At 44.4% G+C, this 16,928-nt stretch overlaps 1 protein-coding gene across 1 annotated transcript in view; it reads right to left on the bottom strand.

The window, feature by feature from the left end:
* The window catches only part of LOC106593178 (A disintegrin and metalloproteinase with thrombospondin motifs 14), a 135,607-nt gene that overhangs the window by 94,361 nt on the left and 24,318 nt on the right, over window positions 1-16,928 (bottom strand). Inside the window, exon 3 of the mRNA XM_082964979.1 lies at window positions 157-313. Within this exon, the coding sequence (XP_082821105.1) occupies window positions 157-313 (157 nt within the window). The remainder of the gene's footprint in view (window positions 1-156; window positions 314-16,928) is intronic.

The following is a 16,928-nucleotide window of genomic DNA, read 5'->3' as shown; positions in this document are numbered from 1 at the left end:
GTGTGTGTGTGTGTGTGTGTGTGTGTGTGGGTGTGTGTGTGTCTGGGTGTGTGTGTGTCGGGTGTGTGTGTGTGTGTGTGTGTGTGTGTGTGTGTGTGACTTGTGTGCACTCACCCCTCCTCTTTCCACTACACTGGTGGTGTTCCCTTCCCTTACCTTCATTGTGGAGGTCCTTCCTTCTTTGGACTGGTTCACTTTTGATGGCAGATCTCCTGTAGACCACATGGACACGACCTTTCACCTCCACATCCTGCTGACCCTTCTCTAAAGGCTCGATGAAAAACTCCCCGTTATCAGTCCGGATCAGGCCTGCCTGGAAAAAGACACAGGTCTTCACATAATGTGGTTTATAGTACTTAAGTAAAAATACTTTAAAGTACTACTTAAGTAGTTTTTTTGGGTATCTGTACTTTACTTTAATATTTCTATTTTTTACAACTTTTACTTCACACCTGTTAGGGCTAGGGGGCAGTATTGACACGGCTGGATAAAAAACATACCCGATTTAATCTGGTTACCACTCCTACCCAGTAACTAGAATATGCATATACTTATTACGTATGGATAGCAAACACCCTACAGTTTCTAAAACTGTTTGAATGGTGTCTGTGAGTATAACAGAACTCAAATGGCAGGTCAAAACCTGAGAGATTCCTTTACAGGAAGTGGCCTGTCTGACCATTTCTTGAACCTCTTTTCCATCTCTATCTTTTACTAAGGATCTCTGCTCTAACGTGACACTTCCTACGTCGTCCATAGGCGCTCAGAGCCCGGGAAAAACCTGAATGTCGTCATCCCAGCCCCAGGCTGAAACACATTATCGCCTTTCTCAAGTGGCCGATCAAGGGACTCTGGGCTTAGGCGCGTGACCCGACCGCCCCCGCCTTTGTGATTTTTTCCTCTGTTTGCCGAAAAGGAGATTCCCTGTCGGAATATTATCGCTTTTCTACGAGAAAAATGTCGTAAAAATTGATTTTAAACAGCGGTTGACATGCTTCGAAGTACGGTAATGGAATATTTAGAATTTTTTGGTCACGAATTGCGCCATGCGCATGACCCTTCTTTACCATTTCGGATAGTGTCTGGAACGCACGAACAAAACGCCGCTATTCGGATATAACGATGGATTATTTTGGACCAAACCAACATTTGTTATTGAAGTAGCAGTCCTGGGAGTGCATTCTGACGAAGACAACAAAAGGTAATCAAACTTTTATAATAGTAAATATGATTATGGTGAGTGCTAAACTTGCCGGGTGTCTAAATAGCTAGCCCGTGATGCCTGGGCTATGTACTTAGAATATTGCAAAATGTGCTTTCACCAAAAAGCTATTTTAAAATTGGACATATCGAGTGCATAGAGGAGGTCTGTATCTATAATTCTTAAAATAATTGTTATGCTTTTTGTGAACGTTTATCGTGAGTAAGTTAGTAAAATGTTAGCGAATTCCCCGGAAGTTTGCGGGGGGTATGCTAGTTCTGAACGTCACATGCTAATGTAAAAAGCTGGTTTTTGATATAAATATGAACTTGATTGAACAAAACATGCATGTATTGTATAACATAATGTCCTAGGGTTGTCATCTGATGAAGATCATCAAAGGTGAGTGCTGCATTTAGCTGTCTTCTGGGTTTTTGTGACATTATATGCTAGCTTGAAAAATGGGTGCCTGATTATTTCTGGCTTGGTACTCTGCTGACATAATCTAATGTTTTGCTTTCGTTGTAAAGCCTTTTTGAAATCGGACAGTGTGGTTAGATTAACGAGAGTCTTGTCTTTAAATAGCTGTAAAATAGTCATATGTTTGAGAAATTGAAGTAATAGGATTTTTAAGGTTTTGAAAATCGCGCCACAGGCTTCAAGTGGCTGTTACGTAGGTGGGACGAATTCGTCCCGCCTAGCCCAGAGAGGTTAAGAAAATATTGTACTTTTTACTCCATACATTTCATTGACACCCAAAAGTACTCGTTACGTTTTGAACACTTAGCAGGACAGGAAAATGGTCCAATTCATGAACATAACAGAACATCCCAGTAGGGATCTACTGCCTCTGATCTGGTGCACTCACTAGACACAAATACTTTGTTTGTAAATGATGTCTGAGTGTTGGAGTGCCCCCCTGGCTACCCGCAAATTAAAAAAAATATAAGCAAATGATGCCTTCTGGTTTGCTTAATATAAGGAATTTGAAATTATTTATACTTTTACTTTTGATACTTAAGTATATTTTAAACCAAATACTTTTAGACTTTTAATCAAGTAAAATTCTACTGGGTGACTTTTACTTTTACTTAATAATTTTCGATTAAGGTATATTTACTTTTTTCCAACCACTGTTCACATTAGTACACAGGCCTCTACATTAGTACACAGGCCTCTACATTAGTACAAAGGTATTCACATTAGTACACAGGTATTCACATTAGTACACAGGCCCCTGTATTAGTACACAGACCTCCGTATTAGTACACAAGTTATAGTCTTCCCTGTGGCCCAGTTGGTAGAGCATGGTGTTTACAATGCCAGCATGGTGTGTGCAACGCCAGGGTTGTGGGTTCCATTCCCACGGGGGGCCAGTACGGAAAAAAAAGAACAAAAAAAATAAATGCATGAAATGAAATGTATGCATTCACTACTGTAAGTCGCTCTGGATAAGAGCATCTGCTAAATGACTAAAATGTTATTTTTAAAATGATTTCCCTTCTCTTCCATATCCATCCTTGAGTAATCTCCTCTTCTTTCAAGCTGTAATTGTAGAGGAGCTTATAATTATCAATAGGAAGTTAGCCTCCAGTGTATGGGGGAATCAAATGGGAAATTACATAGGTCGAAATAATTGAGATAATTATTTCAAAATTCAACAATGTCACTTTCAAAATGATTGGAAAATGTTTGACTGTGTGTTTTTCTCCAAGCAAATGATATATCTGATTGTTCAGTCTAGCATCTCTATTCATACGGTTTTATTCAATAATTTGAACAATAATAGTAAAAAAAATTAAGAAGGAAACATTCAATTGTGGGGCTACTGTGAGGTAAACTCATTTTTAACCAATCACTGGAGAGGCAGAGGTCCATAATGACTTCTAAACTGTAAAGGACACAATACCAGCTCTCTCTCCAATGTGTCTCATCTCAACTCTGTATGACCTCTGAGAGTTTGATTCAAAGTAAAGAGAGAGAGATGGCAGAGCCCAGGGTCTTCCATACTGGTTCTGAGAGTATTTCATGAGTCCAGACTGCAGAGCCATGCCATCTGGCACAGTCATTTCTGCATGATTGTAGAGCACTCCTTTCCTCTCCAATCCTCCCCTCTCTTCCTTTCCTCTCTCCTCTCCTCTCCACCCCTCTCCTCTCCCCCATCCATCCATCCACCCCTCTCCTCTCCCCCATCCATCCACCCCTCTCCTCCTCCTCCCCTCTCTCCACTCGTCTTCCTCTACTCTCCCCCATCCACTCCTCTCCCTCTCCTCCTCTCTCCTCCTCCTCTCTTCTCTCCTCCTCCTCTCTCCCTCCTCCTGTCTCTCCATCCTCCTCCTTTCCTCTCTCCTCCTCGCTCTTCTCTCTCCTCCCCTCTCCTCCTCTCTCCTTCTCCTCTCCTCTCTCCTCTCCCCTCCTCCTCCTCTCCTCTTTCCTCCTCCTCTCCTCTCTCCTCCTCCCCTCTTCCTCTCCTCCTCCTCTCCTCTCCTCTCCTCCTCCTCTCCTCTTCTCCTCTCTCCTCCTCCTCCTCTTCTCCTCTCTCCTCCTCCTCTCCTCTCTCCTCCTCCTCTCCTCTCTCCTCCTCTCCTCTCCTCTCTCCCTCCTCCTTCTCTCCTCACTCCTCCTCCTCTCCTCTCTCCTACTCTCCTCCTCCTCCTCTCTCCTCCTCCTCTCCTCTCTCCTCCTCCTCCTCCTCTCCTCTCCTCTCTCCTCCTCCTCCTCCTATAATTAACTAGTTCAGTTCTCCAGTAGTTTGATGATGCAATCCCATGACGGAGAGAAGTTAACATTTATAAATGGGTGATGACATTTGTTTGGTAATGACATGAACAGTGGTAGATTCCTTTTGAAATGTGTGACACAGTAAACTTAGTTGAAATGTGTGACACAGTAAACTTAGTTGAAATGTGTGAAACAGTAAACTTAGTTGAAATGTGTGAAACAGTACATTTTGTTAGATGTGATGCTTTAGAGTCTGTACTCATGTCCAAAATTCTCTGAGGAACCCACACCCTTTCCTTTAGAAAATACAGTGGTCCATCATTATGCTGGTAAAAATTAGAAAAAAAAACATCTGCATTTTGGCAGGGAGAGATATGTATTTCCAGATCCCAGACAAAATGGTACACAACTTAATATGCACAAGAAGTGAGAACAACTGTTTTGCAGCCAAATTTAACCCACACACACACACACACACACACACACACACACACACACACACACACACACACACACACACACACACACACACACACACACACACACACACACACACACACACACACACACACACACACACACACACACACAGCTAAATGTGACCCCTATCATAAAGAATCCTAAGCATCTTCTCATACATAACTTGTTGTGAGGAAAAACAAACTCAAGTTGGACAGGTAACAATAACACACTGGAGGAGGTGTAGCCAATAGGAAAGAACGGAGGGATCCATCACTTTAAAACCAGGAAATGCCAGGCAAACAAATGTATGAATACTTCCTCTGTGGTCTTTTCTTTTACCAGCCAGCTGGTCGGTGGGCGGAAACTGAACTGGGGCTGTCTGGGGGAGGACGTCTAGCGACACCACTCTAGAACACTACAGCAGCCAAACATCTGGGAGGCTGGGAGAGGAGATGGGGAATAGCCTGGCCTACTGAGTCTAATGGGAGGCTGGGAGAGGAGATGGGGCCTACTGAGTCTAATGGGAAGCTGGGAGAGGAGATGGGGAATAGCCTGGCCTACTGAGTCTAATGGGAAGCTGGGAGAGGAGATGGGGAATAGCCTGGCCTACTGAGTCTAATGGGAGGCTGGGAGAGGAGATGGGGCCTACTGAGTCTAATGGGAAGCTGGGAGAGGAGATGGGGAATAGCCTGGCCTACTGAGTCTAATGGGAGGCTGGGAGAGGAGATGGGGCCTACTGAGTCTAATGGGAAGCTGGGAGAGGAGATGGGGAATAGCCTGGCCTACTGAGTCTAATGGGAGGCTGGGAGAGGAGATGGGGAATAGCCTGGCCTACTGAGTCTAATGGGAGGCTGGGAGAGGAGATGGGGAATAGCCTGGCCTACTGAGTCTAATGGGAGGCTGGGAGAGGAGATGGGGATTAGCCTGGCCTACTGAGTCTAATGGGAGGCTGGGAGAGGAGATGGGGAATAGCCTGGCCTACTGAGCTTAATGGGAGGCTGGGAGAGGAGATGGGGAATAGCCTGGCCTACTGAGCTTAATGGGAGGCTGGGAGAGGAGATGGGGCCTACTGAGTCTAATGGGAGGCTGGGAAAGGAGATGGGGAATAGCCTGGCCTACTGAGTCTAATGGGAGGCTGGGAGAGGAGATGGGGAATAGCCTGGCCTACTGAGTCTAATGGGAGGCTGGGAAAGGAGATGGGGAATAGCCTGGCCTACTGAGTCTAATGGGAAGCTGGGAGAGGAGATGGGGAATAGCCTGGCCTACTGAGCTTAATGGGAGGCTGGGAGAGGAGATGGGGCCTACTGAGTCTAATGGGAGGCTGGGAGAGGAGATGGGGAATAGCCTGGCCTACTGAGCTTAATGGGAGGCTGGGAGAGGAGATGGGGCCTACTGAGTCTAATGGGAGGCTGGGAAAGGAGATGGGGAATAGCCTGGCCTACTGAGTCTAATGGGAGGCTGGGAGAGGAGATGGGGAATAGCCTGGCCTATTGAGCTTAATGGGAGGCTGGGAGAGGAGATGGGGAATAGCCTGGCCTACTGAGCTTAATGGGAGGCTGGGAGAGGAGATGGGGCCTACTGAGTCTAATGGGAGGCTGGGAGAGGAGATGGGGAATAGCCTGGCCTACTGAGCTTAATGGGAGGCTGGGAGAGGAGATGGGGAATAGCCTGGCCTACTGAGCTTAATGGGAGGCTGGGAGAGGAGATGGGGCCTACTGAGTCTAATGGGAGGCTGGGAAAGGAGATGGGGAATAGCCTGGCCTACTGAGTCTAATGGGAGGCTGGGAGAGGAGATGGGGAATAGCCTGGCCTACTGAGCTTAATGGGAGGCTGGGAGAGGAGATGGGGAATAGCCTGGCCTACTGAGCTTAATGGGAGGCTGGGAGAGGAGATGGGGCCTACTGAGTCTAATGGGAGGCTGGGAGAGGAGATGGGGAATAGCCTGGCCTACTGAGTCTAATGGGAGGCTGGGAGAGGAGATGGGGAATAGCCTGGCCTACTGAGTCTAATGGGAGGCTGGGAGAGGAGATGGGGAATAGCCTGGCCTACTGAGTCTAATGGGAGGCTGGGAGAGGAGATGGGGCCTACTGAGTCTAATGGGAGGCTGGGAAAGGAGATGGGGCCTACTGAGTCTAATGGGAGGCTGGGAAAGGAGATGGGGAATAGCCTGGCCTACTGAGTCTAATGGGAGGCTGGGAGAGGAGATGGGGAATAGCCTGGCCTACTGAGTCTAATGGGAGGCTGGGAGAGGAGATGGGGAATAGCCTGGCCTACTGAGTCTAATGGGAGGCTGGGAGAGGAGATGGGGAATAGCCTGGCCTACTGAGTCTAATGGGAGGCTGGGAGAGGAGATGGGGAATAGCCTGGCCTACTGAGTCTAATGGGAGGCTGGGAGAGGAGATGGGGAATAGCCTGGCCTACTGAGTTTAATGGGAGGCTGGGAGAGGAGATGGGGGAATAGCCTGGCCTACTGAGTCTAATGGGAGGCTGGGAGAGGAGATGGGGAATAGCTCAACCTGCAGAGTCTAATGGTGCTCACATGGTGGAGCTTTAAAACAACCACTGATCTTTTCCCTGCTTAACTAATGAGGTGGTCCTGTCATCGTGGCTCAGTTGGTAAGAGTAGTGTGGTGCTGTCAACATCAAGGTTGTGGGTTCAATTCCCACAGGGTTTACATAGACACACTGAAAAAGTATACACTCAGTGTACAGTCAGTTTCTACGGATAAAAGAAACTGACAAGTGTAATAGCTGTCTAATGAAAGTGTAATAAAGTGCTCACACGCTCTATCTATGTAATGGATATAATAACTATGCATTCATACTATGACTCCCATTCTATGGAACGTCCACCACCCTCATATGACATGTCTGTTAAAATGTTTTATCTGGTTCTTCAATGATAGACGAAACACACTTGGTGTCACGTCCTGACCATTGAGTGCTCTTATTTTCTATGGTAGAGTAGGTCAGGGCGTGACTGGGGGGTTTATCTAGTTTCTTTTTTCTATGTTGTGTTCTAGTTTCTTTTTTCTATGTTGGGGTTTTTGTATGATTGCCAATTAGAGGCAGCTGGTCATCGTTGTCTCTAATTGGGGATCATATTTAAGTAGTTGTTTTTCCCACCTGTGTTTGTGGGAGATTATTTTGAGTTAGTGCATGTTGCACCGCTGTCGTCACGGTTTGTTGTTTGTTTATAGGTTATTGTTTGTTTGGCTAAGTTTCGCAATATAATAAAGATGTGGAACGATACGCACGCTGCGCCTTGGTCCGTTCCTACACACAGTCGTGACAATTGGATTTTATACAAGACCAATAAAATCCAACTTATTACATGGAATGTGCACGGGCTTCATGATGGGGGGAAAAAAGCACAAGGTTCTTGAACACTTAAAGAAATTGTCAGCAAATGTGGTTTTCCTGCAAGAGTTACATAAAAAAATAGAAATTGAATATTTAAAGAGGAGCTGGGGTGAAGAGGCCTATACCGCCACCTACTGTAGCAACAGCAGAGGTGTAGGCATCCTGATAAATAAGAACAAACCCTTTTCCATTATATCCCAGCACACGGACCAAGAAGGCCGTTTTCTAATGTTGAATTGTACCTTACATGGTGAAAAATACACATTGATTTCATTGTATATCCCACCAGGGGCATATCTGGTGTTTTTGGATAGAATTCAAACTATATTATATCAAATCCAGACACAAACTATTATTCAAGCAAGACACCTAAATCATACATTAGATAAGATTGACAGATGTTGAAATAAGAAAAGGGCAAATTCAAGGAACCTGCCCAAAGAGGCTGAAAATGTTCATCTCTACAAATAATTTACAGGACACCTGGAGATTACTATTCCCAACTTCAAAAAAACCACTCCTTTTTTTCTCAAAGTAAGAAAATCTATTCAAGAATTGACTAGATTTATATTTTAAACAATGCTCTGAACAATTTACTGGGTTAAAAAATCTGTGAAATAGTGATATGGGATCATTCTCCGGTATCATGCTGAATTACACCAACAGAAAATACACTTAATGACAGAACGTGGAGAATGAACAGAGCACATCTTCAAGACCCGATATGTATTAAATTCGTACATGTAAAAAATTTAAAATTTTACCATTACAAATGTAAACATAGAAGACAGAGAAAAGTGTGTGTCCCGATATCATCTGAGATGCTTTTAAGGCGTACATTAGGGAAATTATAATCTCATACTCGGCCAAAATTAAATCTGAGTTAGAAATTAAAATGAAAGAAAAATTAATTACTATTTTAAAATAAGCCCATAAAAAAATCTTTAGAAGGTTTAAAGGTAAATGTCATGGTTCCAGTCCTATCAGTTGTATTCCTAAATGTCATGGTTCCAGTCCTATCAGTTGTATTCCTAAATGTCATGGTTCCAGTCCTATCAGTTGTATTCCTAAATGTCATGGTTCCAGTCCTATCAGTTGTACTCCTAAATGTCATGGTTCCAGTCCTATCAGTTGTACCCCTAAATGTCATGGTTCCAGTCCTATCAGTTGTATTCCTAAATGTCATGGTTCCAGTCCTATCAGTTGTATTCCTAAATGTCATGGTTCCAGTCCTATCAGTTGTACTCCTAAATGTCATGGTTCCAGTCCTATCAGTTGTATTCCTAAATGTCATGGTTCCAGTCCTATCAGTTGTATTCCTAAATGTCATGGTTCCAGTCCTATCAGTTGTACTCCTAAATGTCATGGTTCCAGTCCTATCAGTTGTATTCCTAAATGTCATGGTTCCAGTCCTATCAGTTGTATTCCTAAATGTCATGGTTCCAGTCCTATCAGTTGTATTCCTAAATGTCATGGTTCCAGTCCTATCAGTTGTACTCCTAAATGTCATGGTTCCAGTCCGATCAGTTGTGTGCATGGAGCAGGACATGACAAAGCATCGTACTAAAGTCAGACCTAGTAGAACGCACCACTGAACTGGCCTGGCTAGATCTGCTGATGTGATATCTAACTCCAATCCAACGGGTCAAGTGCTTGAAAGTGACTGACGCATTAGTTTCATCATGTACAGTAGTGAACTAAACACAGACTAATCTGCACCGACATACTGTAGTTGGACACGTAAAGAATTCAATATCACATGATGGTAGGAATCTGGAATCTGTCCCTGTCAATTTGGATGGGGTAACCCAACACCATCCTAACACACCCATCAGTTAGTTGATGTGATCCCAGGCTGGATTCCAAATGGCACCCTATTCTCTATTTAGTGCACTACTTTTGAACAGGGCCCATAGTGGGAATAGGGTGCCATTTGTGACGCATGCCCTCTCCGGCGCTGCTGTTGCTAGGTGGCTCTCTCTGTATTTAACTGACGGTAACAGAAATAGCCTGTCTTCTCTTCCTAGTTCCCAGTCAGCGCAGTCATCCATCCCAGTACTCATGTTTCAGTAACAGATGTCATTCCATCACACGTCATTGGTGTTAATTCCCCAACCATGAGAAATAGCACCCGTGTAATCATAGCCATCGTTCATCGGCACCTAGAACAACAATGGGCTAGAGTTATCCTAGAACATCTGCATGATGTTATCACTATCCTAGAACAGCTGTCATGGTGTTATCATTATCCTAGTACATCTGTCATGGTGTTATCACTATCCTAGTACATCTGTCATGGTGTTATCACTACCCTAGTATAGCTGTCATGGTGGTATCACTATCCTAGTACAGCTGTCATGGTGTTATCACTATCCTAGTACAGCTGTCATGGTGTTATCACTATCCTAGTACAGCTGTCATGGTGTTATCACTATCCTAGTACAGCTGTCATGGTGTTATCACTATCCTAGTACATCTGTCATGGTGTTATCACTATCCTAGAACAGCTGTCATGGTGTTATCACTATCCTAGTACAGCTGTCATGGTGTTATCACTATCCTAGTACAGCTGTCATGGTGTTATCACTATCCTAGTACATCTGTCATGGTGTTATCACTATCCTAGTACATCTGTCATGGTGTTATCACTATCCTAGTACATCTGTCATGGTGTTATCACTATCCTAGAACAGCTGTCATGGTGTTATCACTATCCTAGTATATCTGTCATGGTGTTATCACTATCCTAGTACAGCTGTCATGGTGTTATCACTATCCTAGTACATCTGTCATGGTGTTATCACTATCCTAGAACAGCTGTCATGGTGTTATCACTATCCTAGTACAGCTGTCATGGTGTTATCACTATCCTAGTACAGCTGTCATGGTGTTATCACTATCCTAGTATATCTGTCATGGTGTTATCACTATCCTAGTACATCTGTCATGGTGTTATCACTATCCTAGTACATCTGTCATGGTGTTATCACTATCCTAGTACAGCTGTCACAGTGTTATCACTATCCTAGTACAGCTGTCACAGTGTTATCACTATCCTAGTACAGCTGTCATGGTGTTATCACTATCCTAGTACAGCTATCATGGTGTTATCACTATCCTAGTACAGCTGTCATGGTGTTATCACTATCCTAGTACAGCTGTCACAGTGTTATCACTATCCTAGTACAGCTGTCATGGTGTTATCACTATCCTAGTACAGCTGTCATGGTGTTATCACTATCCTAGTACAGCTGTCATGGTGTTATCACTATCCTAGTACATCTGTCATGGTGTTATCACTATCCTAGTACAGCTGTCATGGTGTTATCACTATCCTAGTACATCTGTCATGGTGTTATCACTATCCTAGTACAGCTGTCATGGTGTTATCACTATCCTAGTACATCTGTCATGGTGTTATCACTATCCTAGTACATCTGTCATGGTGTTATCACTATCCTAGTACAGCTGTCATGGTGTTATCACTATCCTAGTACAGCTGTCATGGTGTTATCACTATCCTAGTACAGCTGTCATGGTGTTATCACTATCCTAGTACAGCTGTCATGGTGTTATCACTATCCTAGTACAGCTGTCATGGTGTTATCACTATCCTAGCAGAGGGGATGCTGTTCCTCGCTGTCTTTCATTGTGCTGCAGCCTGCATATCATTCATCACCATTACCATCCATACACTGACTACATATCATTCATCACCATTACCATCCATTACACTGACTACATATCATTCATCACCATTACCATCCATACACTGACTACATATCATTCATCACCATTACCATCCATTACACTGACTACATATCATTCATCACCATTACCATCCATTACACTGACTACATATCATTCACCACCATTACCATCCATTACACTGACTACATATCATTCATCACCATTACCATCCATTACACTGACTACATATCATTCATCACCATTACCATCCATACACTGACTACATATCATTCATCACCATTACCATCCATTACACTGACTACATATCATTCATCCCCATTACCATCCATTACACTGACTACATATCACTCATCACCATTACCATCCATACACTGACTACATATCATTCATCACCATTACCATCCATTACACTGACTACATATCATTCATCACCATTACCATCCATTACACTGACTACATATCATTCATCACCATTACCATCCATTACACTGACTACATATCATTCACCACCATCCATCACCATGACAACAGTCGTGTTCCAAATGGCACCCTATTAATGATATAGTCCAGAGGCAGACGTTGACCAGAGAGACAGACGTTGACCAGAGAGACAGACGTTGACCAGAGAGACAGACGTTGACCAGTGACAGACGTTGACCAGAGGCAGACGTTGACCAAAGAGACAGACATTGACCAGAGAGACAGACGTTGACCAGAGAGACAGACGTTGACCAGAGAGACAGACGTTGACCAGAGAGACAGACGTTGACCAGAGAGACAGACAGTTGACCAGAGAGACAGACAGTTGACCAGAGAGACAGACGTTGACCAGAGAGACAGACGTTGACCAGAGAGACAGACGTTGACCAGAGAGACAGACAGTTGACCAGAGAGACAGACGTTGACCAGAGGCAGACGTTGACCAGAGAGACAGACATTGACCAGAGAGACAGACATTGACCAGAGAGACAGACGTTGACCAGAAACACAGACGTTGACCAGGGACACAGACGTTGACCAGAGACACAGACGTTGACCAGAGACACAGACGTTGACCAGAGAGACAGACGTTGACCAGAGACAGACATTGACCAGAGACACAGACGTTGACCAGAGAGACAGACGTTGACCAGAGAGACAGACATTGACCAGAGAGACAGACATTGACCAGAGAGACAGACGTTGACCAGAAACACAGACGTTGACCAGGGACACAGACGTTGACCAGAGAGACAGACGTTGACCAGAGACACAGACGTTGACCAGAGACACAGACGTTGACCAGAGAGACAGACGTTGACCAGAGACAGACGTTGACCAGAGACACAGACGTTGACCAGAGAGACAGACGTTGACCAGAGAGACAGACATTGACCAGAGAGACAGACATTGACCAGAGACACAGACATTGACCAGAGAGACAGTCGTTGACCAGAGAGACAGACGTTGACCAGAGACACAGACAGTGACCAGAGACACAGACGTTGACCAGAGGCAGACATTGACCAGAGAGACAGACATTGACCAGAGACACAGACATTGACCAGAGAGACAGACGTTGACCAGAGAGACAGACGTTGACCAGAGACACAGACGTTGACCAGAGACACAGACGTTGACCAGAGAGACAGACGTTGACCAGAGAGACAGACGTTGACCAGAGAGACAGACGTTGACCAGAGAGACAGACGTTGACCATAAACACAGACGTTGACCAGAGGCAGACGTTGACCAGAGAGACAGACATTGACCAGAGACACAGACGTTGACCAGAGAGACAGACATTGACCAGAGAGACAGACGTTGACCAGAGAGACAGACGTTGACCAGAGACACAGACGTTGACCAGAGACACAGACGTTGACCAGAGACACAGACGTTGACCAGAGAGACAGACGTTGACCAGAAACACAGACGCTGACCAGAGACAGACGTTGACCAGAGACACAGACGTTGACCAGAGAGACAGACGTTGACCAGAAACACAGACGTTGACCAGAAACACAGACGTTGACCAGAGAGACAGACGTTGACCAGAGACACAGACGTTGACCAGAGACACAGACGTTGACCAGAGACACAGACGTTGACCAGTGAGACAGACGTTGACCAGAAACACAGACGTTGACCAGAGACACAGACGTTGACCAGAGAGACAGACGTTGACCAGAAACACAGACGTTGACCAGAGACAGACGTTGACCAGAGTGACAGACGTTGACCAGAGACACAGACGTTGACCAGAGAGACAGAAGTTGACCAGAGAGACAGACGTTGACCAGGGACAGAAGTTGACCAGAGACACAGACAGTGACCAGAGAGACAGACGTTGACCAGAGAGACAGACGTTGACCAGAGACAGACATTGACCAGAGACAGACATTGACCAGAGACAGACATTGACCAGGGACAGAAGTTGACCAGAGACACAGATAGTGACCAGAGACAGGGGATGCAATTGGGATGCATCCACAATTTCCCAATTTCCTGCCAAAACAACCACCCCTGTGAGTCTGAGTCTGGTCAGTTTCAGCCATATAGTCCAACCCCTCTGGATGGGCTCACTTGGTAAACTGTCCATCTACAGCGCCTTGCAAAAGTATTCATCCCCCTTGGCATTTTTCCTATTTTGTTGCATTACAACCTGTAATTAAAAATTATTTTTATTTGGACTTCATGGTAATGGACATACACAAAATAGTCCAACTTGGTGAAGTGAAATTGAAAAAATAACTTGCCTGCATATGTATTCACCCCTTTGCTATGAAGCCCCTAAATAAGAACTGGTGCAACCAATTACCTTCAGAAGTCACATAATTAGTTAAATAAAGTCCACATGTGTGCAATCTAAGTGTCACATGATCTCAGTATATATACACCTGTTCTGAAAGGCCACAGAGTCTGCAACACCACTAAGCAAGTGGCACCACCAAGCAAGCGGCACCATGAAGACCAATGAGATCTTTAAACAGGTCAGGGACAAAGTTGTGGAGAAGTACAGATCAGGGTTGGGTTATTAAAACACATCAGAAACTTTGAAAATCCCACAGAGCACCATTAAATCCATTATTAAAAAATGGAAAGAATATGGAACCCCAACAAACCTGCCAAGAGAAGGCTGCCCACCAAAACTCACAGATCAGGCAAGGAGGGCATTAATCAGAGAGGCAACAAAGTGACCAACGATAACCCTGAAGGAGCTGCAAAGCTCCACAGCGGATATTGGAGTATCTGTCCATAGGACCACTTTAAGCCGAGCTGGGCTACACTCCACAGAGCTGGGCTTTACGGAAGAGTGGCCAGAAAAAAAGCCATTGCTTAAATAGAAAAATAAGCAAACACATTTGGTCTTCGCCAAAAGGCATGTGGGAGACCCCCCAAACATATGAAAGAAGGTACTCTGGTCAGATGAGGCAAAAATTGAGCTTTTTGGCCAATAAGGAAAACGCTATGTCTGGCGCAAACCCAACACCTCACATCACCCGGAAAACACCATCCCCACAGTGAAGCATGGTGGTGGCAGCATCATGCTGTGGGGATGTTTTTCCATCGGCAGGGACTGGGAAACTGGTCAGAATTGAAGGAATGATGGATGGCGCTAAATACAGGGAAATTATTAAGGGAAACCTGTTTCAGACTTCCAGAGATCTGAGACTGGGACGGAGGTTCACCTTCCAGCAGGACAATGACCCTAAGCATACTGCTAAAGCAACACTCGAGTGGTTTAAGGGGAAACATTTAAATGTCTTGGAATGGCCTAGTCAAAGCCCAGATCTCAATACAATTGAGAATCTGTGGTATGACTTAAAGATTGCTGTACACCAGCGGAACCCATCCAACTTGAAGGAGCTGGAGCAGTTTTTCCTTGAATAATGGGCAAAAACCTTAGCGACTAGATGTGACAAGCTTATAGAGACATACCCAAAGAGACTTGCAGCTGTAATTACTGCAAAAATTGGCTCTACAAAGTATTGACTTTGGGGGGGTGAATAGTTATGCACGTTCAAGTTTTCATTTTTTTTGTCTTATTTCTTGTTTATTTCACAGTGGTAGGCATGTTGTGTAAATCAAATGATACAAACCCCTAAAAAAATATATATTTTAATTCCAGGTTGTAAGGCAACAAAATAGGAAAAATGCCAAGGGGGGTGAATACTTTCGCAAGCCACTGTATGAAGGCTATATGGCAGGGAAGAGAGCCATGAAGAACAAATATATCCAGAGAAAATCCATCAATATAAGAGAGAGGAGAGAGGACTGACTCTATGGGGAGTCGGGAGATGTTCCCCCCTCTGAGAGAGGAGAGAGGACTGACTAGCTATGCTGAATTTGAACGACTGTTATCCACAGTCAGCGTATCTCTAAGTTGTCAATCAAATGTACTTGGCATCGATCAAATGAGCTGGTGGGACAGGCAGGAAAGTTCCCATTCACTTGGGACAAGAATGCATTGGCAGGCAAGCTGCAGAAGGACATGGAGGCTACAATTCCCCATCGTTTATCAGTGTAATTTTGACGGCCAACTAGCTGAAAAAGTTTGAGGGTTTATCTAATGTTCCTTCGTTTGATTTTAGCTCATCTTGCTCTAGCTAGCATTAGTTGTTGATCTTGCTGATGTGCATAACTGAGGGAGAGAGCCTACCTTTTCATGGTTGTTTGATCAATAGGACTGTAAAGTTCCCAAATGTAAGAGGACTCCTGTGGTATTTACATATTTACAGAAATCTATTCAGGTGTATTTTGTGGTTTTTGGCGAATGCTTTCTAATGATCTAATGTCTCGCTGTTGCAACAGTCTGTAAACACACAGTCCATTTCAAAGTTAATGATGACAGGCCCTACTGCCTGTAAACACACAGTCCAGTTCAAAGTGAACGATGACAGGCCCTACTGCCTGTAAACACACAGTCCAGTTCAAAGTGAATAATGACAGGCCCTACTGCCTGTAAACACACAGTCCAGTTCATAGTGAATGATGGCAGGCCTGTGTGGCAAATGGCATATTTGCATATAGGCCTACGGTAGCTCTGATTGGCTATAGCACACCGGTCTGTGTAGACTCCGGTCCTGGACAAGACAGATGTTTTTATTAGGTTTTATTTACTGCAGTGTCTATTAATTGTTCAAGCGGATGGCCGCTTTCCCACTCTATACTGCTATAGAATTTTCACAAATGCCTCACTATGCACCATTCCCAAACATTCTATTAATTTATGAAAAACGTGAAAATGACCATATCTAAGTCTTTGCTTGTCAGAAAATGTAAAACATTTTTTTTTTAAACTGTTGTATTTTTCCTGGGTATTTATATGAACCGATTTTAATAAGATTTCATGTTGCTAAAACGCTGTCAGTTCCACTTTAAAGATAGAACTCCGCGGCCCCGCCCACCTGTGGGGAAAACAACATGTGGTTACCTAGGTTACCCCATTGGCTCACAGCAAAAAACTTTGACTTGTTTTAGTCAATTA

The sequence above is a fragment of the Salmo salar genome, chromosome 18 (assembly GCF_965601325.2).
Source record: "Salmo salar chromosome 18, fSalSal1, whole genome shotgun sequence".
In the NCBI taxonomy this organism is placed as follows: Eukaryota; Metazoa; Chordata; class Actinopteri; order Salmoniformes; family Salmonidae; genus Salmo; species Salmo salar.
The sequence above is the reverse complement of the archived record's forward strand: the minus strand, read 5'-3'. Positions and strand labels throughout refer to the sequence as shown.